This window comes from Monodelphis domestica, chromosome 1, assembly GCF_027887165.1.
Source record: "Monodelphis domestica isolate mMonDom1 chromosome 1, mMonDom1.pri, whole genome shotgun sequence".
Classification (NCBI taxonomy): Eukaryota; Metazoa; Chordata; class Mammalia; order Didelphimorphia; family Didelphidae; genus Monodelphis; species Monodelphis domestica.
Window position 1 is genome coordinate 716,000,636 of NC_077227.1, and position 27,384 is coordinate 716,028,019.

General features: G+C 39.8%; 1 protein-coding gene across 4 annotated transcripts in view; it reads right to left on the reverse strand.

Annotated features, from left to right (window-relative positions):
* HYDIN (HYDIN axonemal central pair apparatus protein) overlaps positions 1 to 27,384 on the reverse strand; it is a 451,163-nt gene that overhangs the window by 75,131 nt on the left and 348,648 nt on the right. For all 4 annotated transcript variants that reach the window (XM_056824703.1, XM_056824709.1, XM_056824699.1 and 1 more), the window contains exons 48-60: positions 21,715 to 21,905; positions 20,680 to 20,862; positions 19,405 to 19,524; positions 15,898 to 16,057; positions 15,649 to 15,821; positions 14,890 to 15,088; positions 11,413 to 11,512; positions 10,307 to 10,406; positions 9,058 to 9,226; positions 5,635 to 5,876; positions 3,850 to 3,967; positions 2,372 to 2,576; positions 1,279 to 1,514 (exon numbers count right to left, since the gene is read on the reverse strand). In XM_056824703.1, coding sequence (XP_056680681.1) covers positions 1,279 to 1,514; positions 2,372 to 2,576; positions 3,850 to 3,967; positions 5,635 to 5,876; positions 9,058 to 9,226; positions 10,307 to 10,406; positions 11,413 to 11,512; positions 14,890 to 15,088; positions 15,649 to 15,821; positions 15,898 to 16,057; positions 19,405 to 19,524; positions 20,680 to 20,862; positions 21,715 to 21,905 — 2,196 coding nt within the window. The remainder of the gene's footprint in view (positions 1 to 1,278; positions 1,515 to 2,371; positions 2,577 to 3,849; positions 3,968 to 5,634; positions 5,877 to 9,057; positions 9,227 to 10,306; positions 10,407 to 11,412; positions 11,513 to 14,889; positions 15,089 to 15,648; positions 15,822 to 15,897; positions 16,058 to 19,404; positions 19,525 to 20,679; positions 20,863 to 21,714; positions 21,906 to 27,384) is intronic.

Sequence of the window (27,384 nt, forward strand, 5' to 3'; positions counted from 1 at the left end):
AACTGTGTAGACTACAGATTTTGGGATAGCTATAAAAAATGGTAGGAAGATAGAGCAGGAGAGAGTGAAGGAAAGTCTTGGTCCTCATATTCCTCCCCTCAATGTTGGGTGGTGAGGTAGAAAAGGACCAAGGATTTTGGGGGGAAGCATTCACAATTCTGAGCGATTTGGGGATCATGCATACATTTTTAGAACTAATGATCATTCATCCAAAGCTCTCTATTGAATTTTCTTTATCTACATCTACATCTACATCTACATCTACATCTACATCTACATCTACATCTATATCTATATCTATATCTATATCTATATCTATATCTATATCTATATCTATATCTACATCTATATCTATATCATCTATATCTATATCTATATCTATCTTTTTTTCTGTAACACTGTGAACAGTGAAGGTGGGGAGTATGTTTTGTATCCTGGGAAATATCATAGTCTTCCTGCTCCATCCCACTCGGCCAACTTTCTTGTTTTGTGACCCAAGAACTCTGAGAAAATTCTTCCTGGGTGTTCCTTGGGCTTCTTGTAGCATGAAATTCACCAAGGTTACATTTGTGTCTATCATAATGTCTTCCTTTTCAGAGATAGCTCCTTAAGGGCAGGGAATGTGCCTTCATTTATCATTTTTTTATCCTCAGCACCTTCTAAGTGATCTCCATTTATACTCAAAGAAATCTCTTCCTGTCACCTCTTTTAAGGAATCCTTGTCCTATTTTTCTTTTTACACAGGTGCCAAGAAGCAACAGATAACATTTCCAGCCATTCATCAGGAAAAGGAATAGGATTCATCACCTCAGTGACACAACTAACAAATGCCTTTAATATAACCCACAGGAGGGTGGACAATCCCACTCAACAAACAGGTCCCAGCAAGGGTAATCATCCCTACCTACTTAAAGCCTTCTTTTGCTTCAAGGCCCACATTCTGTGATGTCTTCTCCGCACTCACACCTACTCCTCAATTAATGATGATTAGATTTTTCTAGAGTATTTTGTTTGCACCTTTCCTTTCTCTCCTCCCCCTCTACCTTGTCTCCTGCTTATTGCTATCCATACCATGGAGCTACAATTTGAGGGTGGGATTGTCTCACGTTCTGATCTTTGTATTTCTGGTACCTGTTCCAAGGTCTGACATATTGTGGATAAATGTCTGTTGAATGAATGCATAGTACCAGGCTTGCTCATTCCATGTAGCTCTAAGCTTTCTTCTAACATAACTTGGCCAGTGTGGACTATTGGCCTTATAGACTGTCTTCCCCTTACCTTGACAGAGGTTGGCTTGACAGAAAAACTGACGTCACACGGAATCTTTCCTACGTTATTGATCTTGAATCGAGCTTTGCCTTGGTGTCCCACCAGGACATTGCGAAACATAAATTTGTTCTCGTCCTCAAAGAACACTCCTCTACTTTCCACAGCTTGCAGAAACTGGTACTGGTTAATGTTTTTACATATCAGATGTTCCTCGAAGATGGAGGCCACGTCATCCGTCACGAAAGCTAGGGAGACAGAGAGGAGGGCAAGAGAAGGGGGAAGCAGCTGAATTACCCAAGTGTTCTTCTAAACACTTGGGCCTGAATTCAAATGCAAGCAAGTCCTAGTGAGGGTAGGGAAACCAGGTTAGGTCGCATTTCACACTTGGAGATCAGAGTCCTTTGGTATTGACTCCCAAACCATCCCGCTCTTACCAGATAAAACTATCCCTTGCCACAGAGGCCCCCATTAGTGGTGGTGCCTTTAACAGTGCCTACATTATCCAAATGTGTTTTATAAATCAGAAAAGCAAAACTGGAAGTGAAAAACAGATGAATTTGCTTCTTAACATGATACATACTGCTAATGGATGCAGAATAAGCTTTGTTCCAGAGAAACACTAGATAACTTTGTGGACATTTACTTGCTGAGAAATCATTTTTTTTCTTTATTCAAAGATATTTTATTTTCCCAATTATATGTAACAACAATTTTCATCGTACGTTCTTTGAAATGATAAGTTCCCAATTGTCTCCCTTCCCCCACCTACCGCTCCCACCTTGGAAATGGTAAGCAATTTGATCTTGGTTATACATGTATTATCATGCAAAACATGTTTCCATAATGATCCTATAAAAACCCAAATCCCCAAATGAACTGAAGTGAAAAATAGTGTGCTTGGACTTGCATCCGACTCCAACAGCTCTTTCTCTGGAGGTGGGGAGCGTTCTTTGTCATAAGTCTTTCAGAATTTTCCTGGATCTTCGTATTGTTGAGAGGAGTCAAGTGTTTCACATGAGAAATGCTTTTTAAGGGTAAGAGAAAGACACTGGGCATGAGGCAGAAAGGGCAAATAAAAGACAAAGATCTTGTTTTTGAATACCTGGAAAACAGGCTTCAGCTATCAAAGTATATTGAATGCCATTTGGTTGGTCTTTTGGATCTCTGTCCGAGATCTCAATGGCCAGATACTCTTCACATCGCCCAACTGGGTCAGCAATACAATCCACTGTGATACTCTGCTGCCCTCCAGGAGGGATGGATCCAAATCCAGGGTAGATGGTGAACATGTTGAGGGTGAAACGAGCCTATGGGAAGAGTAAGAGACATGAAAACTCACTGTAGACATCCTAGTTGGGTCGTTTTCTCAGTGGAACAGCCAATAGAGCACTGGGCTTGGAGTTAGGAAGACCTCAGTTCAAATGTGGCTTTGCCCATTTCCCAGCAGTGTGCAAGTCACTTAGCTGCGGATTGCCTCAGTTTCATCACTCATAAAATGGGGAGGTTAATCATATCTACCAGGCAGGACTTTTGTGCAGATCAAATGAAATATTTGTCAAAAGCCCTGAATATAGTATCTGGCACATTGTAGGAACTGTGCAAATGCTTATTCCTTTCCCTTCCATCGCTTCTCTTCACTTCTTTGGAGCATTTGCCCAGAGTAATACCATCTTGAAAGGAGTGTATCTATGGTCCTCCATGACAATTTTTCTCTAATGCCACCTTGTGGGCATTAGAAGGCTTGTGCTGGTATCACACAAAAACTCTAGTAGGCGCCAGTATACATATGGCATTTACTATGTGCCAGCCCTGTGCTAAGCACTAAGACAGTTCCTGACCTCAGGGATCTCACAATCTAATGTGAGAGACAACACGCCAATGCATATATATAGCAACCAAGCTGTAAGCATAGGTCTTGGAATGGGAGGTTGTCCATGGCCCAGAGAGGAGATCTATGACTAGAGAGTGGGATAATTAATTAATTCTAATTAGGTAATTAGAAGTTGCCTAATGAGAAATGCTTAATTAGGAAAACCCAGTAATTAATTCTAAAGACTTCCTCCTGAGAGATTAGGGATTAAGAACTGCATCCATGGAGAGAATATCAGCACCACTAGAACCATTTAAAGTTGTAAAATAAATCCCAGGGGTCCAAGCTGATCTGATTGTCAGTTGTTTCTATTGGACTCACAGGGCTTGAGTCCCACAGACAATGCTAGGTCCTGAGGTCTGAATTGAACCTATCTCACCCAAGGGGAGCCAATGCCTGGAGAAGGAAAAACTATGGAAGAGTTAAGAGATGGGGGGAAAAGTGGGGAGCCTAATGTCTGTGAATCAAATGGTAGTCATTCATGGAAGAGGGAAGATAAATGCTTTGAGCAACAGGAAGGGAATGGGAAGTTTGCCAAATAAAGAATTCCGGTGGTCCAGTATTGTGGTCCATTGATATGTCAACCATTGTATCCTCTACTCTGGCTGGTGGGGTTGTTGTCTTGGAGACTAAGGGAATCAGCTGAAAGGACCATTTGGAGTGGGGCTCTCAGGGCAGGGAATCATGGAAGAGGGGAATGAATTACTCACTTGGTTCATGCTACTTAGCTCTTTTTGTAGTGACTCATTGCCTTTGACAGTTCTGGTAGTGGAGAACCTGAAAAAGCTGACATTTTCTTTGGATCGTGCATGCTTGGGGTGGCCTCCTCTGAAGAAAGAAGGATGTGCATATTCATCCATCAATCAACAAACACATAATACACACAACTACCATATGCACTAAGCACACATTATTAGACTGCATTGACTCGGGGGTTATCTCATAGCTTCTAATGAAGCTCCTACCAGAAATAGTTTGCTTTGTTCAACTAGGAACAAAAAGGCTAACACATCTGTTTAATTTTAAAATTATTATTATTATTAATTATAATTTAATTTGTTCAATTGTTTAATGATTGATTAGTCAATTTTGACCAGATATTGTAAAACTATGCAGTAATTATTTTCATCAAATGTTATTTTAATGAAAAAAGGCAGTATTGGGAGAGTGGAAAAAACTTCAGGAGTCAGGATGTGACTCTGCTACTTCCTGTATGACCTTGGGCAAGTCCTGCTTTTTGGGTTGTGATTAACCCACTAAAAAGAAATAGGGGTTGGATCACATGATTTCTAAGACTCTATTCAGCTTGAAATTCTTTAATTAATGCATACAGTGCAGGCTAATGCAAGACAGGGGCAATGAGGTGGTGCAGTGGACAGAGTGCTGGACTTGATGTCAGGAAGACCTGAATTTAAGTCTGGCGTCAGACACTTAGTAGGCTGTGTGACCCAGGGCAACTCACTTCCCTCTATTTGTCTCAGTTTCTTCATATGTCAAATGAACCAGAGAAGAAGATGGCAAACCACTCTAATATCTTTTCCAAGAAACTCCCAAATGGAGTCATGAAGAGTTGGACACAACTAAAACAATCATTGCGTTGATCAGAGTTCTTGAGTCTTTCAAAATTATTTGAAACAATTGGGCAACAGCAATGCATGACAAATCAAAATCAAGTATATCTTTGAAATGGAAACTTCCCTCAGAATAACTAATGGCATATTAGCATGGCTTGGTAGATAGGAACTGGCCTGGGAGCTAGAATAGAGCTACCTCTGACACATTTAACTGTGTGACTCTTGGCAAATCCCTTATCGTCTCAGTCCTCTAGGGAGTCTAAGGCCAAGATTGATGCTGACCTGTATTGATAGAGGGCATTTCCTTACTGAGAGACAAGCAAAATCACAGGTCCAGTTCTTTTTTTTTTTTAATGGTATATTTTATTTTATTTTTTAAAAAATGAAATGATGTTTTCTTTTCTTCTGTCATAGGTGTAATGTCTTTTAGATTATTTTAGTTGTGGGAAGTTTATACTTAAAGGCTATTTGTTAGAGTTATTATTGCAGTGGGGAAAAAAGCCTTGCTGTTGGCACAAGAAGCTAAATTAGCAGCTCTGCTAACCTAGCTTTTGGGGGGATAGAGTCCTAGTACCTGGAAGATCTCAACAGAAAACCATGCTCAGAAATAGTTGGGGGGCCATTGCCTTCTCAATTCTGCATTTCTTAGCCCCCCCTTTTAAAAGAAGCAACTGGGGCACTTACTTAGTACTTAACTTTGGTTTGCCCTACCATTACCATATAAAGCTAGGAGGTTACCTGATCACTCCCATTCTTCAAGAAGAAACAAAGAAACAGAACAGGATGGATAATTTTAGAAGAGCCCCAAACCATATGCATTGGTTAACCTAGAATTTTTCATATGCTGTTTTGATGGTGCAAATTGGGAAAAAGTCAAGCTTCTGGGGAAGGGAAGATAGCAAGCAAATGTGTCTTTCTTACATTTTCCTGCCATGAAGCAAAGGAGCATCCCTGTTCAGTCTACTGATGCTGAATTTAAAGTCCAGGACACCTTGGTTTTCAATGTTGAAGCTGGAAGTTTTACGGCTGCCACAAACCAGGGCTCCAAAGTTGATGACTGAAGCAGGGCTGATGGCATATTTGGAGAATACTGCATTCACTGAAAATTTGATGGGAATGCTGGCAATGACCTCACCTCCTTCTAGGCTATTGGGTTCAATAATCTAAAAAGAGAAGGAAAATTAGGAGTGGTGAGGAAGATGTTAGCCCATGTCTAAATCTTGAGACTCCCTATTGAATGGAAATAGGGTATAACAGACCTGGTTCAGTTTAAGTCTTAATTCTGCCTCTTATTGGCTCTGTGACTTTAGGCAAGTTTACTAATCTCTTTAGGACTCTAAAAAATTCCTAGGAGCCGGCTTCTAGAAAAGTTGTTAGTATGCATTATTTTTACTTTTCTCTCAACTGTCTCTTATAAATATTTTCTTTTTATAAGCTCACATCGTCCGTTTCTTCTATTCCTCTCCCCCCAAATAACCCTATATCAACTATGAAGAGTCAAATAAAACCAAACCTCTTCTAAGCTTGTCCGGTGTAAGGGACATGAATGTCTCATTTTCCTTTTTCAGCTCAACACTTCACCAGCAGGAGAAGGGTGGTGTATTTCATCTTTAATTCTCTGGACACTTGATTTATTATTGCACCCATCAAATTTTAAGGTATTTCAAAATTATTTTTCTTTATCATGTTTTCATCAGAGAGGCAGCTAGGTGGCATCATAGCGCACAGGGTGCTGGGCTTGCAGTCAGGAAGACCTCAGAGCTAATCCAGCCTCAGATACTTACTAGCTGTGGGACCTTGAGCAGGTCACTCAATTGCCAAATGCCTCAGTTTCCTCCTCATCATCATCATAATAGTACTTACTTCCCAAGGTTATTGTGAGGATATAAATGAGATAATAGATGTAAAGTGTTTTGAAAACCTGAAATTCTTTTCCTGGTTCTGTTTGATTCACTCCATCATATGATAGAAATCTTTCCAGTTTCCTCTGAAATTGCCAATTTAATCATTTTTAATGTTATATATAATATATAATATGTTTATATATTATATCATATATAAACATTATATAATATATAATATGTTTATATATTATATATAATATAACATTCCATTACCAACAGATACCTTAAATTGCTTAGCTATTCACCAAGGGATGAACCCCTCCTTAACTTTTGGCCTTTGAAATGACAAAAAGAGCAAGTATCCATATTTTTGCACATATGTGCTCTTTTCTTTCTTTGATCTCTTTCAGTCATGTTATCGCTGAGTCAAAGGATAGACACAGTTTAGTAGCTATTTGGGGATAGTTCCAAGTTGCTTTCCAGAAAGGTTGGACCAGTTCACAGCTTGACCAAATGGTGCATTAATGGTCTTCCTCTTTTCTTTACTCCTTGAAGCCCAGATCTCTATATTCTCTAACTTCTCCTTCCAAAGTTAGCAATGATCTTCTGTTGCTAAACTTCTTTCTCTTTGAAACCTCTGATACTGTTGTTGGTTGCCCTTTCTTCTTGGCTGCCCTGTCCCACTTGGACTTTTATGGTCCTTCTCTTTTCTCTCCTCTCTCTCTCTCTCTCTCTCTCTCTCTCTCTCTCTCTCTCTCTCTCTCTCTCTCTCTCTCTCTCTCTCTCTCTCTCTCTCTCTCTCTCTCTCTCTCTCTCTCTCTCTCTTCTCTCTCTCTCTCTCCCCTCTCTCTCTCTCTCTCTCTCTCTCTCTCTCTCTCTCTCTCTCTCTCTCTCTCTCTCTCTCTCGCTCTCTCTCCTCCCCCTCTCTCTCCTTCCCCTATATCTTTGACCTTTTTACTTTCCTTTGCTGGAAATCCAGATTCTAAGAATCTGTCCTCATTCTGCTCAAGTTCTAAACACTCTCTCAGGGATCTCATCAACAATCATGTGTTTAATTATCAAATCTATACTTAGGAATTAGCTAGACATCCCAAGCCTCTCTCCTAAACATCACCAATTGTTTTTTTTTTTGACATTTCAAATTGAGTATCGTACAGACATCTCAAACTCAACATATTTAAAACAGAAGTCATTATTCTTTGCTCCAAACATACTTCTTCCAAAATTCTCTATTACTTAAAAAAAAATCCTTTCCTTCTGTCTTAGAATCAGTATTGATTTCAAGGCAAAAGAGGGGTAAGGGCTAGGCAATGGCATTTAAGTGACTTGCCCTGGGTCACACAGTTAGGAAGTATTTGAGGCCATATTTTGAACGCAGGATTTCTCATCTCCAGGTTGGCTCTCCAGCCACTGAGCCACCCAGCTGCCACCCCCCCTTCCCGCCCCAATTCCCTGTTACTCTTGTAGGTACTATCATTCTACCAATTACCCAGGTTCATCATCTTGGAGTCATTCTCTATTCCTCCCCCCCCCCCCCCCCGCCCCAATAGTTAATCGATTGCCAAGTCTTATTGTTTTTATCTATGCAATATCTCTCACATCTAGCTCCTTTACCCACCCACATGGCCCTTAACCTCAGTTCAGGTCCTCATCATTTCTCCTGGACTATTGCAATAGCCTTCTGTTTGGTCACTCATCCTCCAGTCTCTCATCTCTCCAGCCTTTCCTCCACACAGTTGCCAATATTCCTAAAGGACAGTTCTATCTGGGTCACTGCTTTCTGCAATGAGTTCCAGGGGTTTCCTGTTCCTCTTGGGATGAAATACACATTCCTCTACAGCTCGGTTCTAACCTACCTTTACAGAATGTTCCTTGTTCCATCTAAACTGGCTTCTTGCTATCCTTTCTCATGGTTTTCCTTCTCCTTTATTGTGGGCTTTTCCCGACTGTTGCCCATGCCTACAAAGTGCCCCCTTTCTCTCACCTCTTTCCCCTGGAATTCCTAGTTTCTTTCAAAGCTCAGTTCAAATGCTACCTGCTATATGAAGCTTTGCATCCTGGTCCCGGTTGATAATGCTTCCCCTGGAAACTGACCTTTTGATTTTTGTTTGGACTTACAAATACCCACGATATTCCCTGCTTGAAGGAAAGACTGTTTCATTTTTATCTCTGAATTGCCAATTTCTAGCAAAATGCCTGGCATACTGGAGGTGCTTAATACATCCTTCTAGACTGGTTAATAGATCACAAAGGGCACACTGGGGGTAGGTGTTGGTGCACCCTGGATGATAAATGACAATGTACATTTTAGAGGAATTTATTCCCATATAGGTGGATTTTGGAGCCTCCTTCTGACTCTAAGATTCCATGATAAAGTGTCACCCAAGGGACTCTGTACCCAGATGGCAATTTTCTGGAGGGATCTTCTTCTGGGAAGACTTCCCAAGAAAGACCTCCCAACACCAGTCCAAAGGGCAGGAGTGACTTCCAGCTACCTCACCTGACAGCGGAGGATGGGTTTGCTGTCAATTCTGATTTCTCTTTTTGACCGGAACGTCACTTGGATATTGGTGGGCCGCTCTGTTGTGGTCAGCGTTCCTCTCTTGGGTTGGGTGGAGATGATGGAGTTCACCTTGGGTAGGTTAGCTGGCAGGGGTTCCAGAATAAAGCTAAAGGACAGAGGAAGAAAGCATCTGGACATTCAAAGATAGATGAATTTTTATTCACAATCTCATGGTTGGTTTTATGTAAACTGTCAGGAAGGGTAAACAAGTATATCTGAAAATAATTGTGGTGTAAAAAAATGGCACCAGAAAAAGTTTAAAAACAAGGAAACTTCCTGGAAGTTGGTCAATTCAGTTGCACAATTCATTATTAAGGTACCCCAAAGTAAAGAAAAATAACATTCAGAAATGAGCAAATTAAGAGTGGTGGTGTGATATGGTACAAAAAGACAGAGAATGGCCTATATTCAAATCCTATCCTCTGATGCTCACTACCATCTGACCTTGGGCAAGTCCCAATCTCCCTGGCCAAGTTTCCTCATAAGTTAGTGAAGGCACTGGATGAAGTGGCCTTTGAGATCCTTTTCAGATCAAAGAAGCATATGGTGACACAGATAGAGTGTTGGGCCTGGAGTAAGCAAAAGCATCCCTAGGCAAGTTTCTTAGCCTTTGTCTGCCTCAATTTCCTTGTTGATAAAATGGGATAATCATAAATGCTGGCTGTTATAAGATCTATGATCTTATTTAAGATTCAGTTCTGGCACAAATTCTGTTGTGATAATTTCTAAAACATCAGAACCTTGTTGAGTTTTTGACATTTAAATCTCTGTAATTGAAGACTGGTTTCTATTTAAATCTTGGGCCCATTTCTTTCACTACAGTAGAAACCGGAGGTACAGCCAGATTGGGATTTGTTTAAACAATAAATTCCTCTGAAGTGAAAGCATATAATCAAATTTGAAGTTCTAATAGCATAGAGTAAGGTAACTGTGGAAACATGCTGTGCAAATTCGAATAATTCAACCCCTTTAAGGGGATCCATTATTTGCCCTATGGGACCTATATATATAAAATGATTTGAGGTCATAGAGAAAAACTCTTGTATTTTCCATATTATTTTAGTATTCCAAGGACTGTAACCTAGTACCTGTAATGCTATATTTGTATCTTGAGATCCACCGGAGGCAACACATCAGAAAAAACTAAAACAAATGCAAACCTCCAACTCAATCACTTAAATATTACCTGTATGTAATTTCATATTTTCCTTTGTTCTTCAATGCCAGAAACTGTTTAACTTCTTCCATCACTCTAACAACACCAAAATCTAAGAATCCTTCATTTCCTGCAGAGTCAGGGAGAAGGGGAGAGGGAGAAGGAGAGGGAGAGACAGAGGGGGAGGGAGACAGACAGACAGACAGACAGAGAGACACACAGAGAGACAGAGACAGAGAGAATACCCTGGTTAAAGTATGAAATTGACAAATTATGACTGTGAATCAAAATAAAATTCCAAGGTCTACCTTCAGAGGCACCATCCCAGAAGATGAGTTTGTACATGCTTTGGGAGCACAATCTTGATCTTTTTCTAGTTCTTTTCTGAATCTACATGATAGGTCTCAACTTTTAATTTCCTCTGCACTTTCAAGAAGACCCAAATTTCTGTACTTTGAAAAATCACATGACTTTGATTTCTGTGTCCATCAATATTAATAACATAAAGCATGACTCAAGGGGAAAAGAAGAACAGCATTTCCTTTGATTTGCCCAGGAAGGCAGAGCTGCTAAGAAGGAAGGGGGGGCACTGGTGGAGAATGAAAGACTGATAAAGGATCTCATGTAAAGAGGAGAGGGCTTGAAAAGGCCAAGAAGCAGTTGCTATCAAATAATTGTTCTGAGGAGCACTTTGAAGCTTTGGTTTCCATGACCATGACATTGTGACCCTCAAGCTAGAGAAAGACCCCTGGCGTTCAGGGTCTGGTGACACTCTGGGTGACATCTTCTAATGGATGGACTTTTTTTTTTGCATTGCTATTTTAGAAATACTGTTTTATGCCCAGAGAATGGTTGTGTTCATAATGGTCAGTGGAGGTCCAGAGTGTAAGCTGAGGGCTCTGATTACTGATGAGTGAGGCTGTTTCTGGAAGTGAGTGATGGTGTTTAATGGCCATCATGACTTCTATATAATCTGGCAGCAGACAGAGTCCTTAGCTTCTACTCTGAGGACTGACTTCCCCTCTACCCTTATTAGACAGTCTCCCCCCAAAGCCAATGCTACTGAGATATATGAAAAATCAAAATATGTCACGGATTTGTTATTAAACACCCTTTGCTTGAAGGAGCAAACAGACCTTTGGGAAAAGTGATGTCCAACGCAATGTCATATGATTCGGCAAAGATCTGGATATTTTCAATCTGAACAACTCCAATGAGATAGTCTGCATCTAAAATCTGACAAAAAGAAAAATTCTTTTGCTGAAGGACAGCATGATGCTAATTCATGGCTAACTACCCTTCCCTAGTATGGCCATTGATTAGCCATCTCTTGATTCCTAATTTGATACTGGATGCCAAATTCAATCTAATTTTCATTCAGATCTCTCTTTAGGGAAAAATAAGAACACCAGGGATCTTGAGCAAAATTCCTTTACTTCCCTCTAGCTACTTCCCTTATCTGAGGACTACCTGTTCAAGACTGGATATGTTTGCCCAAGGCTGAAGCAGAAAAGGAAAAGAGTCAGTTTCCAGTTCTTCATGTGAAGGATTCAAAGAAATCATAGGAATAAATAAAATCAATAGAGAAAGTCACACTGAAGGTAGTGATTTCAATATTTCCCTTGATTAAATACTAAATGGAGGTACAAATAGAAAAATCGAGTGATTTGTATTTTTGGAAAAATTACATCATTGAGTTGGAAGGGAACTCAAGAAATAACTTAATTCTGATCTTTTTCTCTCCTTGATAACTTCCCCCATAACAGAGGTCCTCAAGTATCTGCCTGATTATTTCTAGTTACAGCTTTTGAAAGCAATCTGTTTCATTGTTGGAAAGTCCTTCTGTATATGAGCCAACATCTGTCTCCTGGCTGCTTCCACCCATTGGTTCTAATTCCCCTTCTTAAGTTACCCAAGAAAAAGTATAATCCCTCTTCTATATGTTTTTCATATTTGGACATAGTGGTCAAATTCATCTTTTTTTCTGGGTTAAACATCCCAAATATTGTGAAAGCCAACATTAGTAAATAGTTGGTTGCTAGACCACACTACTAGTGTTGAATTCTAGGTTCAGAGGGATTTTCTCTTGGTGCATGTGCATGTGTGTGTATATGTGTGTGTGTGTGTGTGTGTGTGTGTGTGTGTGTGTGTGTGTGAAATCTCTTCTTTCTCTTTTTTCTTCCCTCCAACACAATGATTTGAGAGGCACCAGTAGAAGACAAGCATCCAGAGGAGAAATGAGAGACACAGTGAGAGCAAAAAAATATTCACTTGAGAAAAAAGAGGCTGTACCTGGGAGCAGAGAGAGACATGGAGAGGACAAACACAGATAAGGGAGGACAGCCATCCAAGGGAGAAAGTAGCTTTAATGAGTGTGACATCTTGTACCAGAGAAGGATGCCAACTCTGGACTGGAGAAAGAGCTTCCAGAAAAGATGAGTCGTGAGTTTACCCTACATGTGTTTTTCCTATGTATGTCTCAATATCATCATACTCTAATTTTAAGCCCATTTCCCCCCTGACCTTGTGTGTACTTGTCAGAGGGTATATCCAGGCATTTTGGGGTGGGATGTTTATACCAACTGTTCTTAACATACCTTCTTAGTAAATTTCTTTTTCTAAAAGTGAATTGAAGTGTGATATTAATAGAAGCACACTGGTGGGGGTTTGTGAGCAATAGTCCTAGAAATTAGAGCTTCTAATTGGGTTGCCCTTAGGACTCTCAGAAGAGAAGTAATCAGCTATCTCAAGGAGACCCAAATTGGATTACCTTTATTTTACAAATGAAGAAATTGAGACTTAGATCAAGTGCCTTGCCCAAGGTGATAACAACTACTAACTAAGTATCAGAGATAACTTTCAATCCCTCACTCCAGGTTAGGCATCCAAGACCCTATATCATACTGCCTCTAAATTGGGCTGGGTTACAGTACTCTAGCATTTAGAATTGCTTTGGCCTGGGCAGCAGAGCTCTTCTCATCCAACCTCTTCATCTTACAGATGATAAAGCTAAGGTCGGGGGGAAATGGGGTGGTGGAAGAGGGATGACCTTGTTAGCTTTCTTTTGAGATGCACAGAATGTGGCATGAACTGGTTTTATGTTTTTTACTTCCACACCAAAAAGGAATAGAGGTGCTCTACTTACTGAAAAAGTGAGTAACTCCCCAGAAGTTAAACCCATGTTTCCATGTCACTCCTAAACTTCATTACTGCATCATTTCCAAGAAAGTCTACAAATATTCTGATCTCTCTCTCTGTCTCTGTCTCTTTCTGTCTCTGTCTCTCCTCTCTGTCTGTCTGTCTCTCTCTTCTTCTTCCCTCCCTTCCTTCTTCTTCCTTCCCTTCCTTTCTCTTCCCTCCCTCCCTTCAAATTCTTTCTTTCTTTCTTTCTTTCTTTCTTTCTTTCTTTCTTTCTTTCTTTCTTTCTTTCTTTCTTTCTTTCTTTCTTTCTTTCTTTCTTTCTTTCTTTCTTTCTTTCTTTCTTTCTTTCTTTCTTTCTTTCTTTCTTTCTTTCTTTCTTTCTTTCTTTCTTTCTTTCTTTCTTTCTTCTCCTCTCTTTCTTCTCTTTCTTCTTTCTCTTTCTTTTCCTCTCTTTCTCCTCCCTTACTTCTTTCTCCTCTTTATCCTTTTTGTTTGTCTCTCCCCCTCCCATTTTCTATCCCTCTCCTTTCTCTATTCTCTCTCCTCCTCCTCACCTCTCTTCTTTCTCCTTTCTTTATCGCTTTCCTCTTTTCTGTCTCTCCTCTCTTCTTTCTTTGTGTCTCTGCCTCTGCCCATACAAACTAAGTCATGCATTCGATCTCATGGCTCACTTTTGTCTGTTCCTCTGCCGTAGAAGTCTCTTTAATGGTTTGGGATTTTTCCAGATAGAGAAAAGGAAAAGAATAGAGGCTAGTGAGCCTCCTATGTATGTCCTCTTCATGGTTCCAACCATGGTATCTGAAGCATTCAACTCAGTTCTCTAATCCTATTGCCTGAAGTGTTTGATGACCCTTCACTGTGTAAAGAAGAATCACAGACTCTGTTCTTCATCCAGTCAAAACTCACCACATGAAAAACATCATGTCTAGAGCTCTGGTTTTGGAAGTCAGAAAGACCTTGGCTCAAAGATTGGTTTGGAAATTGATTAGCTGCATGGCCAAATCAACTAACTTCTGTCAGATAGTTTCTTCATCTATAAAATGGGGCTAAAAATACCTGTACTTTTACTACTTACCTAACTACCTAACAGTGTTGTGATAAGACTCAAAGGAAATTGCACAAAGCATTTTTCAAAAAGCAGGGTACTCCCAAAAAAGTCAGTGGCACTTTAAGTGACTATTTAGGATTAGGATTGGGGATGCCCATGTTATTATACATTTATTGATTACCTACACAAGTCTGGTTAGCCTTTGCTCTTAGAGAAGTGATCTTTAGTATAACAAAGGGTTGAGGGGGGCAAGTGGGAGGGGAGGATTTTTTGTTATTTTAAAGCAAAAATATATTTTTTTAATGGAGAGGTTAATAAGCATATTTCAAACACCAAAGGGCACACTTTAAATAACTGAGTTGAGGATCCTGGGCCAATCTTATTTAATACTCCAGGGCAACCAACCGAGGGGGCTAAGTCTCACCTCTAAGCGAATTGCCTTCTTGATGTTGACAGCTTTGGTGGGCTGGAAGTGTATCTGCAAGCAATATTCACTCCCAGGATAGATTACCCCTTGTGTTTTGGAGACGCTGAAGTCATCCCCCAGGTGTTCTAGGCTGCTGATCCTCCAGGCAACAGGCAGAGGGGTAACATTCTTCAAGAAAATAATCTTGGATTCTTTCCTGCAGAGACCAGAAAATAGTCTGTCACGTTCAAGTGATGCTTATTTTGAGTGCACCAGCCTTTCGGGGTGAGGGTAGACTTTTAGTGAGGCTGAATTCAGTCAGTGAGTTGATAAACATTTGTTAAGTCCCTAGTCTGTGCCAGGTACACTTTTTCCTTCTCCTGAACCTTAGTTTCTTCATCCCTAGTATGAGGATAATAATACGTGCCATGCCTAGCTCACAGGGTTCTGTAAAACTTGAAGAATGAAATAAATGCCAACTCTTTATTATTCCCTTTATAGAGATGAAGAACATAAGGTGGAGAGCGATTAAATAACCTTATGAAGGCCAACTATCTAGTTAGCATAAGAGCTGTTACTAGAACCTGGACCATTTGATCAACAGCTTTGTGCCCTTCCCATCAGACTGCACTAAATATCACAAGGCTCTGAAGGGGAAGTCAGAAATGTCTAGTATATTGGGGAGAGAGGCATGGGGCAAATCAAGGATTCCTGAGATAGTGACTCCATAGCTTGAGGAACTCCAGATAAATAAGATGGGTGGAGTAGCTATCTGACCTATGGAGTAATAGCTTTTCAAAATGCAGCTGCTTGTGATCCAGTTCCAGTTCTGGTCGGATTCCCTGGCAAGTGATCTTGAAGACAGCTGGCTCTGGGTTCTCCTTGATACAGCAGACGATACTGTCATCAAATAAGCCCACGGCAGTTGGGTATGCCCACACGGACAGCACCTGAGGGGACAGGCAGGCCAAAGGTAAGGGGGAAAGTCATCTTGAGGTGGTTGGATTGCTTCTGAGGCTTTCCTACCTGCTTCTCATTTGGCTTGAGGATCATGAAGGGTGGATCTAGGATGTAGGTGTTGGCTTTGACATCATGCTGGAAAAGGAACGTCACCTCTGAAGTTAGTGGGGAATTGTTTAGGATTGTTAGCTTTTCCATATTGTCTGGGAACTGGACTGCCTTGTACCTGCAAAGAAATAAAAGGAGGAATCCTTGGTATAAAAGGGAAGGGACTTTCGGGGATTGGTTTGACCTCAAATTCATCTGCAACAAGAGACATTATCCTCATAGTAACTCTTTGGCCCAGTATTTGACCTGGTGCTTTGTAAACAGCTAGCACTCGGCATCTATGGATGAACTGAAATGAACTGCTTAATAAATATTTATGGGTAATTCAGCTTCTCAGTCTTACTGAATGATAGGAAAATAACATGTACAAATGTATACATATGTACAGTCTTCACCAAGGGAATCCCAATTTCACCTTCTTGATGCAGTAAGTTTTTTCTTTGCTGCTGGACTTCAATCCCAATCCTATTTATGTTCTTTTTTTCTTTCTTTTTTTTTTGAACTTTATTTTATTTGGTCATTTCCAAACATTATTCATTGGAAACAAAGATCATTTTCTTTATCTCCCCCCACCTCCCACCACCTCTTCCATAGCCAACATGCAATTCCACTGGGTATCACATGTGTTCTTGATTTGAACCCATTTCCATGTTGTTGGTATTTGCATTAGAGTGTTCATTTAGAGTCTGTCCTCAGTCATATCCCCTCCACCCCTGTAGTCAAACAGTTGCTTTTCGTCGGTGTTTTTACTCCCACAGTTTATCCTCTGCTTGTGGATAGTGTTTTTTCTCATGGATCCCTGCAGATTGTTCAGGGACATTACACCACCACCAATGGAGAAGTCCATTAGGTTCGATTGTACCACAGTGTATCAGTCTCTGAGTACAATGTTCTCCTCGTTCTGCTCCTCTCACTCTGCATCACTTCCTGGAGGTTGTTCCAGTCTCCATGGAATTCCTCCACTTTATTATTCCTTTGAGCACAATAGTATTCCATCACCAACATACACCACAATTTGTTCAGCCATTCCCCAATAGAAGGGCATCCCCTCATTTTTCAATTTTTGGCCACCACAAAGAGTGCAGCTATGAATATTCTTGTACAAGTCTTTTTCCTTATGATCTCTTTGGGGTACAAACCCAGCAGTGCTATGGCTGGATCAAAGGGCAAACAGTCTTTTATCGCCCTTTGGGCATAGTTCCAAAATGCCCTCCAGAATGGTTGGATCAATTCACAACTCCACCAGCAATGAATTAATGTCCCAATTTTGCCACATCCCCTCTCAGCATTCATTACTTTCCTTTGCTGTCATGTTAGCCAATCTGCTAGGTGTGAGGTGATACCTCAGAGTTGTTTTGATTTGCATCTCTCTGATTATAAGAGATTTAGAGCACTTTTTCATGTGCTTATTAATAGTTTTGATTTCTTTGGCTGAGAACTGCCTGTTCATGTTCCTTGCCCATTTATCAATTGGAGAATGGCTTGATTTTTTTGTACAATTGATTTAGCTCTTTGTAAATTTGAGTAATTAGATTTGTCAGAGGTTTTTATGAAGATTATTTCCCAATTTGTTGCCTCCCTTCTGATTTTAGTTACATTGGTTTTGTTTGTACAAAAACTTTTTAATTTGATGTAGTCAAAATTATTTATTTTACATTTTGTAACTCTTTCTAAGTCTTGCTTGGTTTTAAACTCTTTCCCTTCACAAAGGTCTGACATGTATACTATTCTGTGTTCACATAATTTACTTATAGTTTCCTTCTTTACGTTCAAGTCATTCACCCATTCTGAGTTTATCTTGGGGTAGGGTGTGAGGTGTTGATCCAAACCTAATCTATCCCACACTGTCTTCCAATTTTCCCAGCAGTTTTTATCAAATAGTGGATTTTTGTCCCAAAAGCTGGGATCTTTGGGTTTGTCATAGACTGTCTTGCTGAGGTCATTTACACCAAGTCTATTCCACCTATTTATGTTCTTAAATGTTTAAAACACATTAATTATTTATAGAGGCAATTATTTTATGTTAATATATAAATAATTATTTAAAAAATCAACAATTTTAATATATTCAAAATGGGTTGCTTTCTGTAGTCACTAGCAGATAAACTGAATCAGATATCTTAGAAGAGAACTAAATTCAATTGTTCCCTAACAAGAAAGTTTTGGTGGGTCCACTTGGAAAGATCACAGAGATTATTCTTAATTATTAATGTCTCCATGATTGAACCTGCCCCTCTAGTTCTCATTGGACTCATGAGCTATACAAAGAGGACCACAACGTTCAACAAAAAGTCTTTTATCAGAGCCATTCACTTGTCACTGTCATTTGGTTGACTTGGGGAGGGCAGCTTTTTGAGTGATTAAAGTCACGATAAAGTTAAGAGTCCCTTTGCTAAGCAAACCCCAAATAAGGTCTCTGAAGAGCTGGACACAACTGAGATGACTGAGCAACAACAAATGAACAGCCCAAGGTCATGGATTTGGCCTTATTTATTGACTTTTGGGGAATTAGATTGGAGGAAAAACAAATGAACAACCCATCTGGGTTGGTAAAGGTCTCACCTACTTCTTAGAAGGGAAGTATAGAGCCCTCTTAGTCCCAGAGACTTTAGGATGGCTCAGCATTAACATACAGGGCAATATCTCTGCCAGTTGGCCAGGCACTTCTGCCCTCTGGGGGGCCTTTGGGCTAACTCTTCTGAATGAGACTGCCATCCCAGGGCTGGTAGAAATGGAGAATGGGTCTATGGGTTTCCAGCTTTCCTATAGATTATGTAATAGGTGTCTTTTGGGCATAGTTATTTTCATTGCCTTGTAATTATAGCCTTGAGCAGATTAATATACTTGTTGAATTGAATCAGATGATCTGGAGGTTGAGTTTCCAGGGCCCTGTACAGTTACCCTGTAGGGAGCCTTTGTGTTTCCTTGAATATCTTGTGATAATTCGAAGCAGTGGCAAATGGAGTTGCTAATAAGGACACATCAGCAGAAAGCAGACCTCACAAGATGGAATTGAGCTACCTAACACTAGGAAACATCGGCATACTGATCCCAGGAGTGTCCAGGGCCCCATGGTTGGAAATGCTGGAAGAAAAGTCCCTGAGCTGCCAGCGTGTGAGGCAAAGAAAAACTACAAACACAAAGAAAAACTATACAAATACAAAAAAATTTTTGCTGGGACAAATCGGGAGTCTGATGGGTGTCTGAAATGAAAGGGGAGTCTGTGGGTGGGAAAGAATGGGAACAGTCATCCATCCATCTTGGGAATCAGTGACACTCGTGGCCAGCCTCCCTAAGAGGAGCATCCTCCCAGAACATGGCTCACTGCAAAGATATCTACCCATTCCCATGGGCATTAGGTGCCACTGGGTAATAACGACATCCACTAGGAGGAAGGCAAAAGGCCACAGACAGGAAATGAAATGCCAGCTCTCCAGTTAATAAGACGAAACTAGAAATACTTACCTATCTCTCGATTTCCCACAGAGCAATGGCCCAAAGTGAAAGGTGTCCTGATTTATTACATACTTCTTAAAGACAGTCTCGTCAGGTTTCCAGTCCTTCTTCCGATGAGGGAATACCACCCTAAGAGAAGAGTAGAATCAGGGAATTTGAGGCCTTAAACAAAAGCTGGAGATCATCTTGTCCTGACCCTTCATCTTATAGAGGAGAAAAATAAGGCCCTGAAAAGTTAAATAATGTGCACAAGGTCACGCAGATAGACAGCCTGATGGTGTAGTGGATAGAGGGTTGGGCTTGGGGTCAAGAAGACCTGAATTCAAATCTGATTTCAGACAATTATTAGCTGGGTGACCCTGAGTAAGTCACTTAACTTTTGTCTGCCTCAGTTCCCTCAACTATAAAATGGGGATCATAATAGTACCTTCTTCCTAGGGTAGTTGTTAGGATCAAGTAAGTTGCAAAGCACTTAGCACAGTGCCTGACATGTAGTAGGCACTTAACGTTTTCTCCTTCCCTAGTGTCCTGTGGGTTTTTTTCCCCTTCCCCTTGACACCATGCTATCTCAGAGAAGGTTGCCTAAATGAAAATTACTTGGCCAACATACCTTTCTATGTGACTCTTGGGGCAAGGCCTTCTCTCTAACCTTGCATCTAGTAATCCCTTCTTGCTCAGAAAAGGCATCTAGCTCTTAATTGATATTTATTTATTTGAGCTGAAAATTTTTTATTTAATTAATTGATTTAGAATATTTTTCCATGGTTACATGATTCATGTTCTTACCTTCCCCTCCTTCCTCCCTCCCCACCCCAGCTGACATGCAATTCCACCGGGTTTTACATGTGCCAGTGATCAAGACCCATTTTCATATTATTATATTTGCACTAGGGTGATGGTTTAGAGTCTCCATCCCCAATCCTATCCCCATCGACCCATGTGAATCTCTTAATCAATCGATATTTAGTCTGATGACCGCATTAGACGATCTATTCATAGTTTCATAGGCTTAATGATCGGTTTATCCTTAAACTCCTAAGCACAGACCATCTCTGGAAAAGTATCTGTTGGGGATACTAGCTACCAAGACCTTCAGGTTTTATTTACGACAGCCATTCGTGTTCTAATGACCGGAGAATCTCTCTGCCATCTCCGTCCCTCCGCTCTGGTTCCTCTGCCTCCCGTGGTCCTCCCCCAAGCCAGAATGTTCTAATGGGCTACTTCTCCTTCATGCCAACAGAGAGGATTGGGGAATGAGGCTCCATCGGCAGCTCCCTCACTGACCTGGGGTCTCGGCAGATGGAAGGGTACGTGCAGACTCCTCGGCAGTACAGCTGATACTGGCGGCGGGTCCCGAGAATCTCAAAGTTGAAAGTCTGGTCGAAGTTTCCGGTCTCGTTGGAGGAGAAGTGTACTCGGAGCGTCACCTCTCCGTGGGCTGGGACGATCCAACGGAAATTACTCAGCCTGGAAATGAACAAGTATATTTACAAGCAGAGGCTCTCCCTTATTGGTTGGGAGCCAATGGGAGCTCCCAATGCTGTTGGAAGCCTGTGGAGTCTGGGACGGGCTGAGAGGGTGAAGAAGCTTTGAGTTGTACGAGGACAGTTGTAGAATGATGTGTCAAAGAACAATGGCTGACATTGGTAAATGGCTTTAGAGGTCAAAAAGTGTTTTTTTTTCTCATAATAATCGTGAAGTGTGAGGTTTGGAAGGGCTATTTTCCTATTTTGCGGATAAAGAAACTGAAGCTCAAAGAGGTTGACTTGTCCAGTGTCACAGAGGTAAAAAGTAAGCAGTTAGGTGGTGCAATGATAGTGCTGGAATTGGAATCAGGAAGACCAGAGTTTAAATTCCACCTCAGATATTTACCAGCTGTGTGACCCTGGGCAAGTCACTTAATCTCCATTTGCCTCAGTTTTGTCTATAAAATGGGGATAATAATAGCATCCACCTCCTGGAGCTGTTAGGATCAAATGAGAGATTATTTGTCAAGCATTTTTGTCAACCTTAAAGAGCTATAAAAATCCTAGCAAAAAATTATTATTATCTTTGGGCCTCCCTGAACCTCACAAATGACAGATACTCAGTTCATGTTTGTTGAATTGAGCTAAGTGTTTTAGGAGTCATGGGACAAGGTCCTGGGGAAGATGTAAAGATGGAAAGAACCTGGTCCTTTCCTTCCCTACCCAAAGTCCACATTCCAGGTCCTAGGGTATCTCTGAGTGGGCCCCTCCAGTCCAGCTGAAACTCACCACTCTGGGACACTGAGATTCACCACTCTGGGAATACCAATATCTACTCTGCTTGATGGCCCACCTCACGAATTTGTCCTGGATTTGAGTTGTGGTGAAGGTGCTCTCGTCCAAGGTTGCCAAGGGGGTGATGTTGCCAGAGGGCAAAACCTGAGGAATCTTCTTGGTGATTGGTGTACCACGTCCACGCTTTTCCTTTACTGGGCCCCCATCTTTATCTTTTCTCTGTCGCCTAGATGGGGTGGGCTGTTCTTCCTGTGTTTTGAGGGAAGAACAACAAGTTAATTAAAAGATGTCTATTTTCACAATTACATGTAATAATAATTTTCAAAATGCCTTTTCCAAAAATTTTTTTTTTAAGATCCAAACCATCTCCTTTCTCTGTTGTCTTCCCCACTGGGAGATGGTAAGCAATTTGATCTGGGCCAAACATGTATCATCATGCAAAACCCACTTCCATATTGGTCATTGTTGTAACAGTACACACATACAGAACCAAAACACCAAAATCATAGTACATAACCTAATGTGAAAGATAGTATGCTTTTGATCTGCATCTGATTCCAATAGTTCTTTCTCTGGCAGTAAATAACATTCCCTGTCATAAGTCTTTCATAATAAATTTCAGTATTGCTGAGAGTAGACAAGTCTTTCACAATTGATCCTTATACAATATTTCTGTCACTATGGACAGTGTTTTCCCAGTGTCCTAATTTTGCCACATCTCTTCCAACATTTATCACTTTCCTTTACTAGTCATATTGGCCAAACTGATAGGTGTAAGGTGGTAAAGTAAATTGTTTTAATTTGCATTTCTCTAATTAAGAGTGATTTAGAATATTTTTTCATATGATTATTGATAGTTTCAATTTCTTCATCTGAACGGCTTATTCATATCCTTTGGCATTTGTCAATTGGGAATGACTTCTAATAAATTTAACTTAGTTCTCTATATATTTGAGAAATGAGACCTTTACCAGAGAAATCCGGTTTGCTGTTTCTTTTCTAATCTTGGTTACATTGCTTTTGTTTGTACAGAAGCTTTTAAATTTAATATAATCAGAATTATTCATTTTAGATATTATAATGCTTTCATCCCTTGTTTGGTCATAAATTCTTCCCTTTTCCATTGATCTTCCAGGCAAATTATTTTATATTCCCCTAATTTACTTATGGTATAATTCTTTATATCTAAATCATATACCCATTTTGACCTTTATAGGGTGTGAGATATTGGTATATGCCTAATTTCTGCTATATTGTTTTCCAATTTTCCCAGCAGTTTTTGTTAGTCAGTTCTTATCACCAAAGCTGGGGTTTTTGGGTTTTATCAAACACTAGGTTGTTTAAGTCATTTACCCCTGTGTGTATTTAGTCTATTCCATTGATCTATCATTCTATTTCTTAGCCAGTATCAGATTGTTTTGATGATTACTGCTTTATAATACAGTTTGAGACCTCATACTTCCAAGGTCACCTTCCTTCACATTTTTTCAATAATTCCCTTGACATTCTTGACCTTTTATTCTTCCAGATGAATTTTATTATTGTTTTTTTCTAGTTCTATAAAATAATTATTTGGTAGTTTGATTCATATGGCACTGAATAAGTAAATTTATTTAGGTAGAATTATCATTTTTATTATATTAGCTCTGCCTACCCATGAGCAATCAATTTTCCCCCAATTGTTTAGATATGACTTTATTTGTATGAACCATGTTTTGTAATTGTTTTCATATAATTCCTGTGTTTTTCTTGGTAAGTAGATTCCCAGGTGTTTTGTATTGTCTAGAATAATTTTAAGTAGGATTTTTCTTTCTTTCTCTTGCTGTTGGACTGTGTTGATAATAGAATGGCAATTTAAAATAAGACAAAAATAAAAATGGCAGAATGTAAGAGCTCTTGAAATAACACATTGCTGCAGAGCACTATGGATTCATAGATCGGTAGGGCTAAGTGGGACTTAGGAAATGGCAAAGTTATCCCCTTAATTGTTTAGGCTTTGGGATCTTGAGGACACTTCGAGTGAGCCTGGTCATTGGGTTTAGTTGGTTGGTATCTTTTCCACTGAGGAAAATGGCCAAAGAGGAGGAGTAGGGAAACATGTTGGAGAATCTAGGGCTAACTGGGAAGGGACAGTGCTAGAACTTGGGCTTAGAGAGGGATAAGGTATGAAAAGAAGGCACCACAAAGTGAAAAGTATGCTGAGCCTGGAGCTGAAAGACTTGGATTTGAATCCTCCCTCCATATTTTTTAATCTGAGTAATTTGTAGGTAAGTAACCTTTCATAATCTGTTTCCTCCTCTGTGAAGTAGAGATAATAATACCTACATTCCCAACATCATAGGTTTGCTCTAAGAGCAGTTATTATGGGTAAGAGTTCAAGGATGGGGTGAATGCCTGTCTTCATGACGAGGCTTTTATCTGGAGAGTTTTTGCTATATCCTTAGAGGAAAATGGCAAAACCAGTGGTTATTAAAGCTTAAAAATGCCAGCTAAAATATTTTCTACCAAATTTATTTTCCTCAAATAAATCAATCAACAAATATTTGTTTAGCATCAAGTGTCAGACACTGTGTTAAGAGGCAAAAGACAATTTCTACCTTCAGGGAGTTTACATTCTAATGGGGGAGACAACATGTAAACAACTATGTACAAATAAGTTATAAATAGGATAAATGGGAAATAATTAGCAGAGGGAAGGCACTGTGAATTAAGAAGGGTTGAGAAAGGCTTCCTGTAGGAGACTGGATTTCAGCTGATACAAAAGAAGTCAAGAAGATCAATAGTTAGATCAGAGGGGGAGAACATTCTAGGCATGAGGGAAGAGCCAAAGAAAATGTTCAGAGTTGAGAAATGGAATGTCTTGTTAGAGGAAGGAGGCCAATATCACTGGATCCAAGCATGTCAGGGGAGTCAGGTGCAAGAGGACTGGAAAGGATATGTGTGTGTGTGTGTGTGTGTGTGTGTGTGTGTGTGTGTGTGTGTGTGTGTGTGTGTGTGTTTATGAAGGACTCTGAATTCCAAAGGATTTTATTTTTGATCCTAGAGGAAATAGGGAGCCATGGAAGTTTATTGAGTTGGTGAAGTGGGGAGCCTTGGGTGAAAGATGAGTTTCCTTTAGGCTAGTTGAGTTTAAGATGTCAACTGTACATCCATTTGAGATGCCTAATAGTGAGACTGAAGGTCAGTAGAGAGGTTATGGCTGGATAAGTAGGTCTGAGAACCATTTCTATATAGATGACAATTGAATTCATGGGAATTGATAAGACCTCCAAATGAAATATACATACATTTATATTCACACACAAGTGAAACTATATATGGGCATATAGAAATATCTATATAATATAGTATGCACCATATTATATATTCTAGAATGTAGTATGTTTTATATAATATATAATAAACAATTACATGTATACATATAAAATATACAATAAATTATATGTGTGTGTACGCACAGCATGTCCTGAAAGTTGTGAATCTTAAAACTACTCAGACTCTACTTTAGAAGATTTGATTAAGCTATTCCCCATTTTTAACAATGGAGGTACTTGATCAGGAATGTATTGAGAACTTTTAAAATTACTCCATCCTACTCAGACAGTGCCTTAGGGGAAGATAAACTTGAAAACTCCTGATTAAACAATGAAAAGTCCCCAACTCATATCTTATAGTAAAGCTAGAACCTTAAGCTAGGTCTATTTTTAGATCTAATACAAAAGGGTGCTAAGTACCTATAAAGGTTAAATTAGTACCTAAAAGGTCAAACAACTTACAAAAGGCAAGCTTAACAAAAGAGGTGTGAAGTACTCAGTAGATTTTATCTAACCAGAGAATGTTAGAACAAAAGAAGATGAGAACTAAGAATGGGCAGTCCTGGGACAAAGTGTCTACTGTGATTGGTAGATGTGAAAATTTAGGGGAGGTGACATAAGAGAAAATTTCTTTAAAAGGAAGGGTAAGAGGAATTCAAAGATTATTGAATTGGAGTTGGAGTTCAGAGTTGAAGTGAGGACTTATTGAATTTGAGTTGAATTGAGTTAGATGCTGAACTCAGTTCAGGAGTTCAGGAGATTCAGTGGAGGACTGGAGCTTGTTTGGAGATGATCTTGTGGTGAGTGATAAAGACTGACTCGCTCTCCCTTAGGCTCAGGCCTAGGCCATTTTGGTCTAGGGTGCTTTTCTACTGCTTGGCTATTCTCTCTCTCTCTCTCTCTCTCTCTCTCTCTCTCTCTCTCTCTCTCTCTCTCTCTCTCTCTCTCTCTTTCTTTTTCCTTCCCTTAATTCCTTCATTCATATTAATTAAAATCTCCATAAATCCTAGCTGATTTGGGTATTTTCATATTTTGGGAATTTCCCATGGCGACCACTTATGTTTTGATTTTTAAGTCAAAACACTAAAAATTATCCTTTATAGTTTGGCCAAAACCTTTTCAGTTCGGCATTTACGGTTTTTAACATTCACAAAGTCTTGGCATTATTTTCAGCTATAAAAGCTGATTAAAGCTGAGACAATATGTACAATGAAAATTTCCTTCAAGAAAAGAATCAGAATGCATTAGAAATGACAAACACTCCCCAAACCAACAAAAACCCCAACACTAAGAACAAAACTGACTATATTGCAAGGATATATTGATAGGAAATTACTTGTTACCAATGTGGGAGCCATGCCTGTATATCATGTCTGAATCAAATGTCTGTATATGGTCATATCAGTGATTTCTTGCAGTAAAAATAAAAAACTAAAATCAAATTAGAACAAAGGTTAGATAGGGAAAAGATACAGCAAACAATCAAAAGAGATCCAAAATAGTTTATCTGAACAAGCCATTGATACTGAAAATGGGAAATGCATAAAGGAATAGTTTCCTCTTACTTCCTATGGAATTTTAATCTATGTAAAATAATTGCCAAAGAAAGAGTCTAGAAGATTCTAGGAACTCTCAGTCAGAAAATATTTGATCAACTAACTAAACAATGAGGCATAGCAAAAGGCAACACTGACTGGGTAAGAATTTAAGCTCATTGGTGAAATCTTGTGGTGGATGGTTGGGAACGGTAATGAATGCTTCATAAAACAGAAAGAAATGATGGAGGGGGAGACAGACTTGCATACAGCTTCCTGTAAGATCCATTTAAGCCTAATCAATCCACAAGCATTTAAAGATAAGATTGGAAGGAGGACAACTAACAGACCCCTAAATGAAAAGTTGTCAAGACTTCCAGACAAAGTATTTTCTCCCTCAGTTACCATGGAGACATCCCACTGGACTCTAACATCACAGTCCCCGGTATATTGCTTGAGGGAATAGAAAAGGAATGAAAGAAAACTGAAAGAGCAGCTGGACTGGATTGTGTACATACAGAGAAGGTCATGGCTGGAGGAGACATAATTTAGATAGCATTGATGGACTGGGCCTTAAGATATCCAGAGAAGAGGAGAATATAAAAAAATTGGAAACATTCACAGCTGTACCCACTTTCTCACCTATGCAAAATCTTTAAAGAATGGTCTTTTTATTTGTTTTAAACCTTTCCCTTCCATCTTAGAATCAATACTGTGTATTGGCTCCAAGGCAGAAGAGTGGTAAGGGCTAGGCAATGGGGGTCAAGTGACTTGCCCAGCTAGGAAATGTCTGAGGCTGGATTTGAACCTAGGACCTCCCATCTCTAGGCTTCTCAATTCACTGAGCCATCCAGCTGCTCTATGAGAATAGTCTTCATG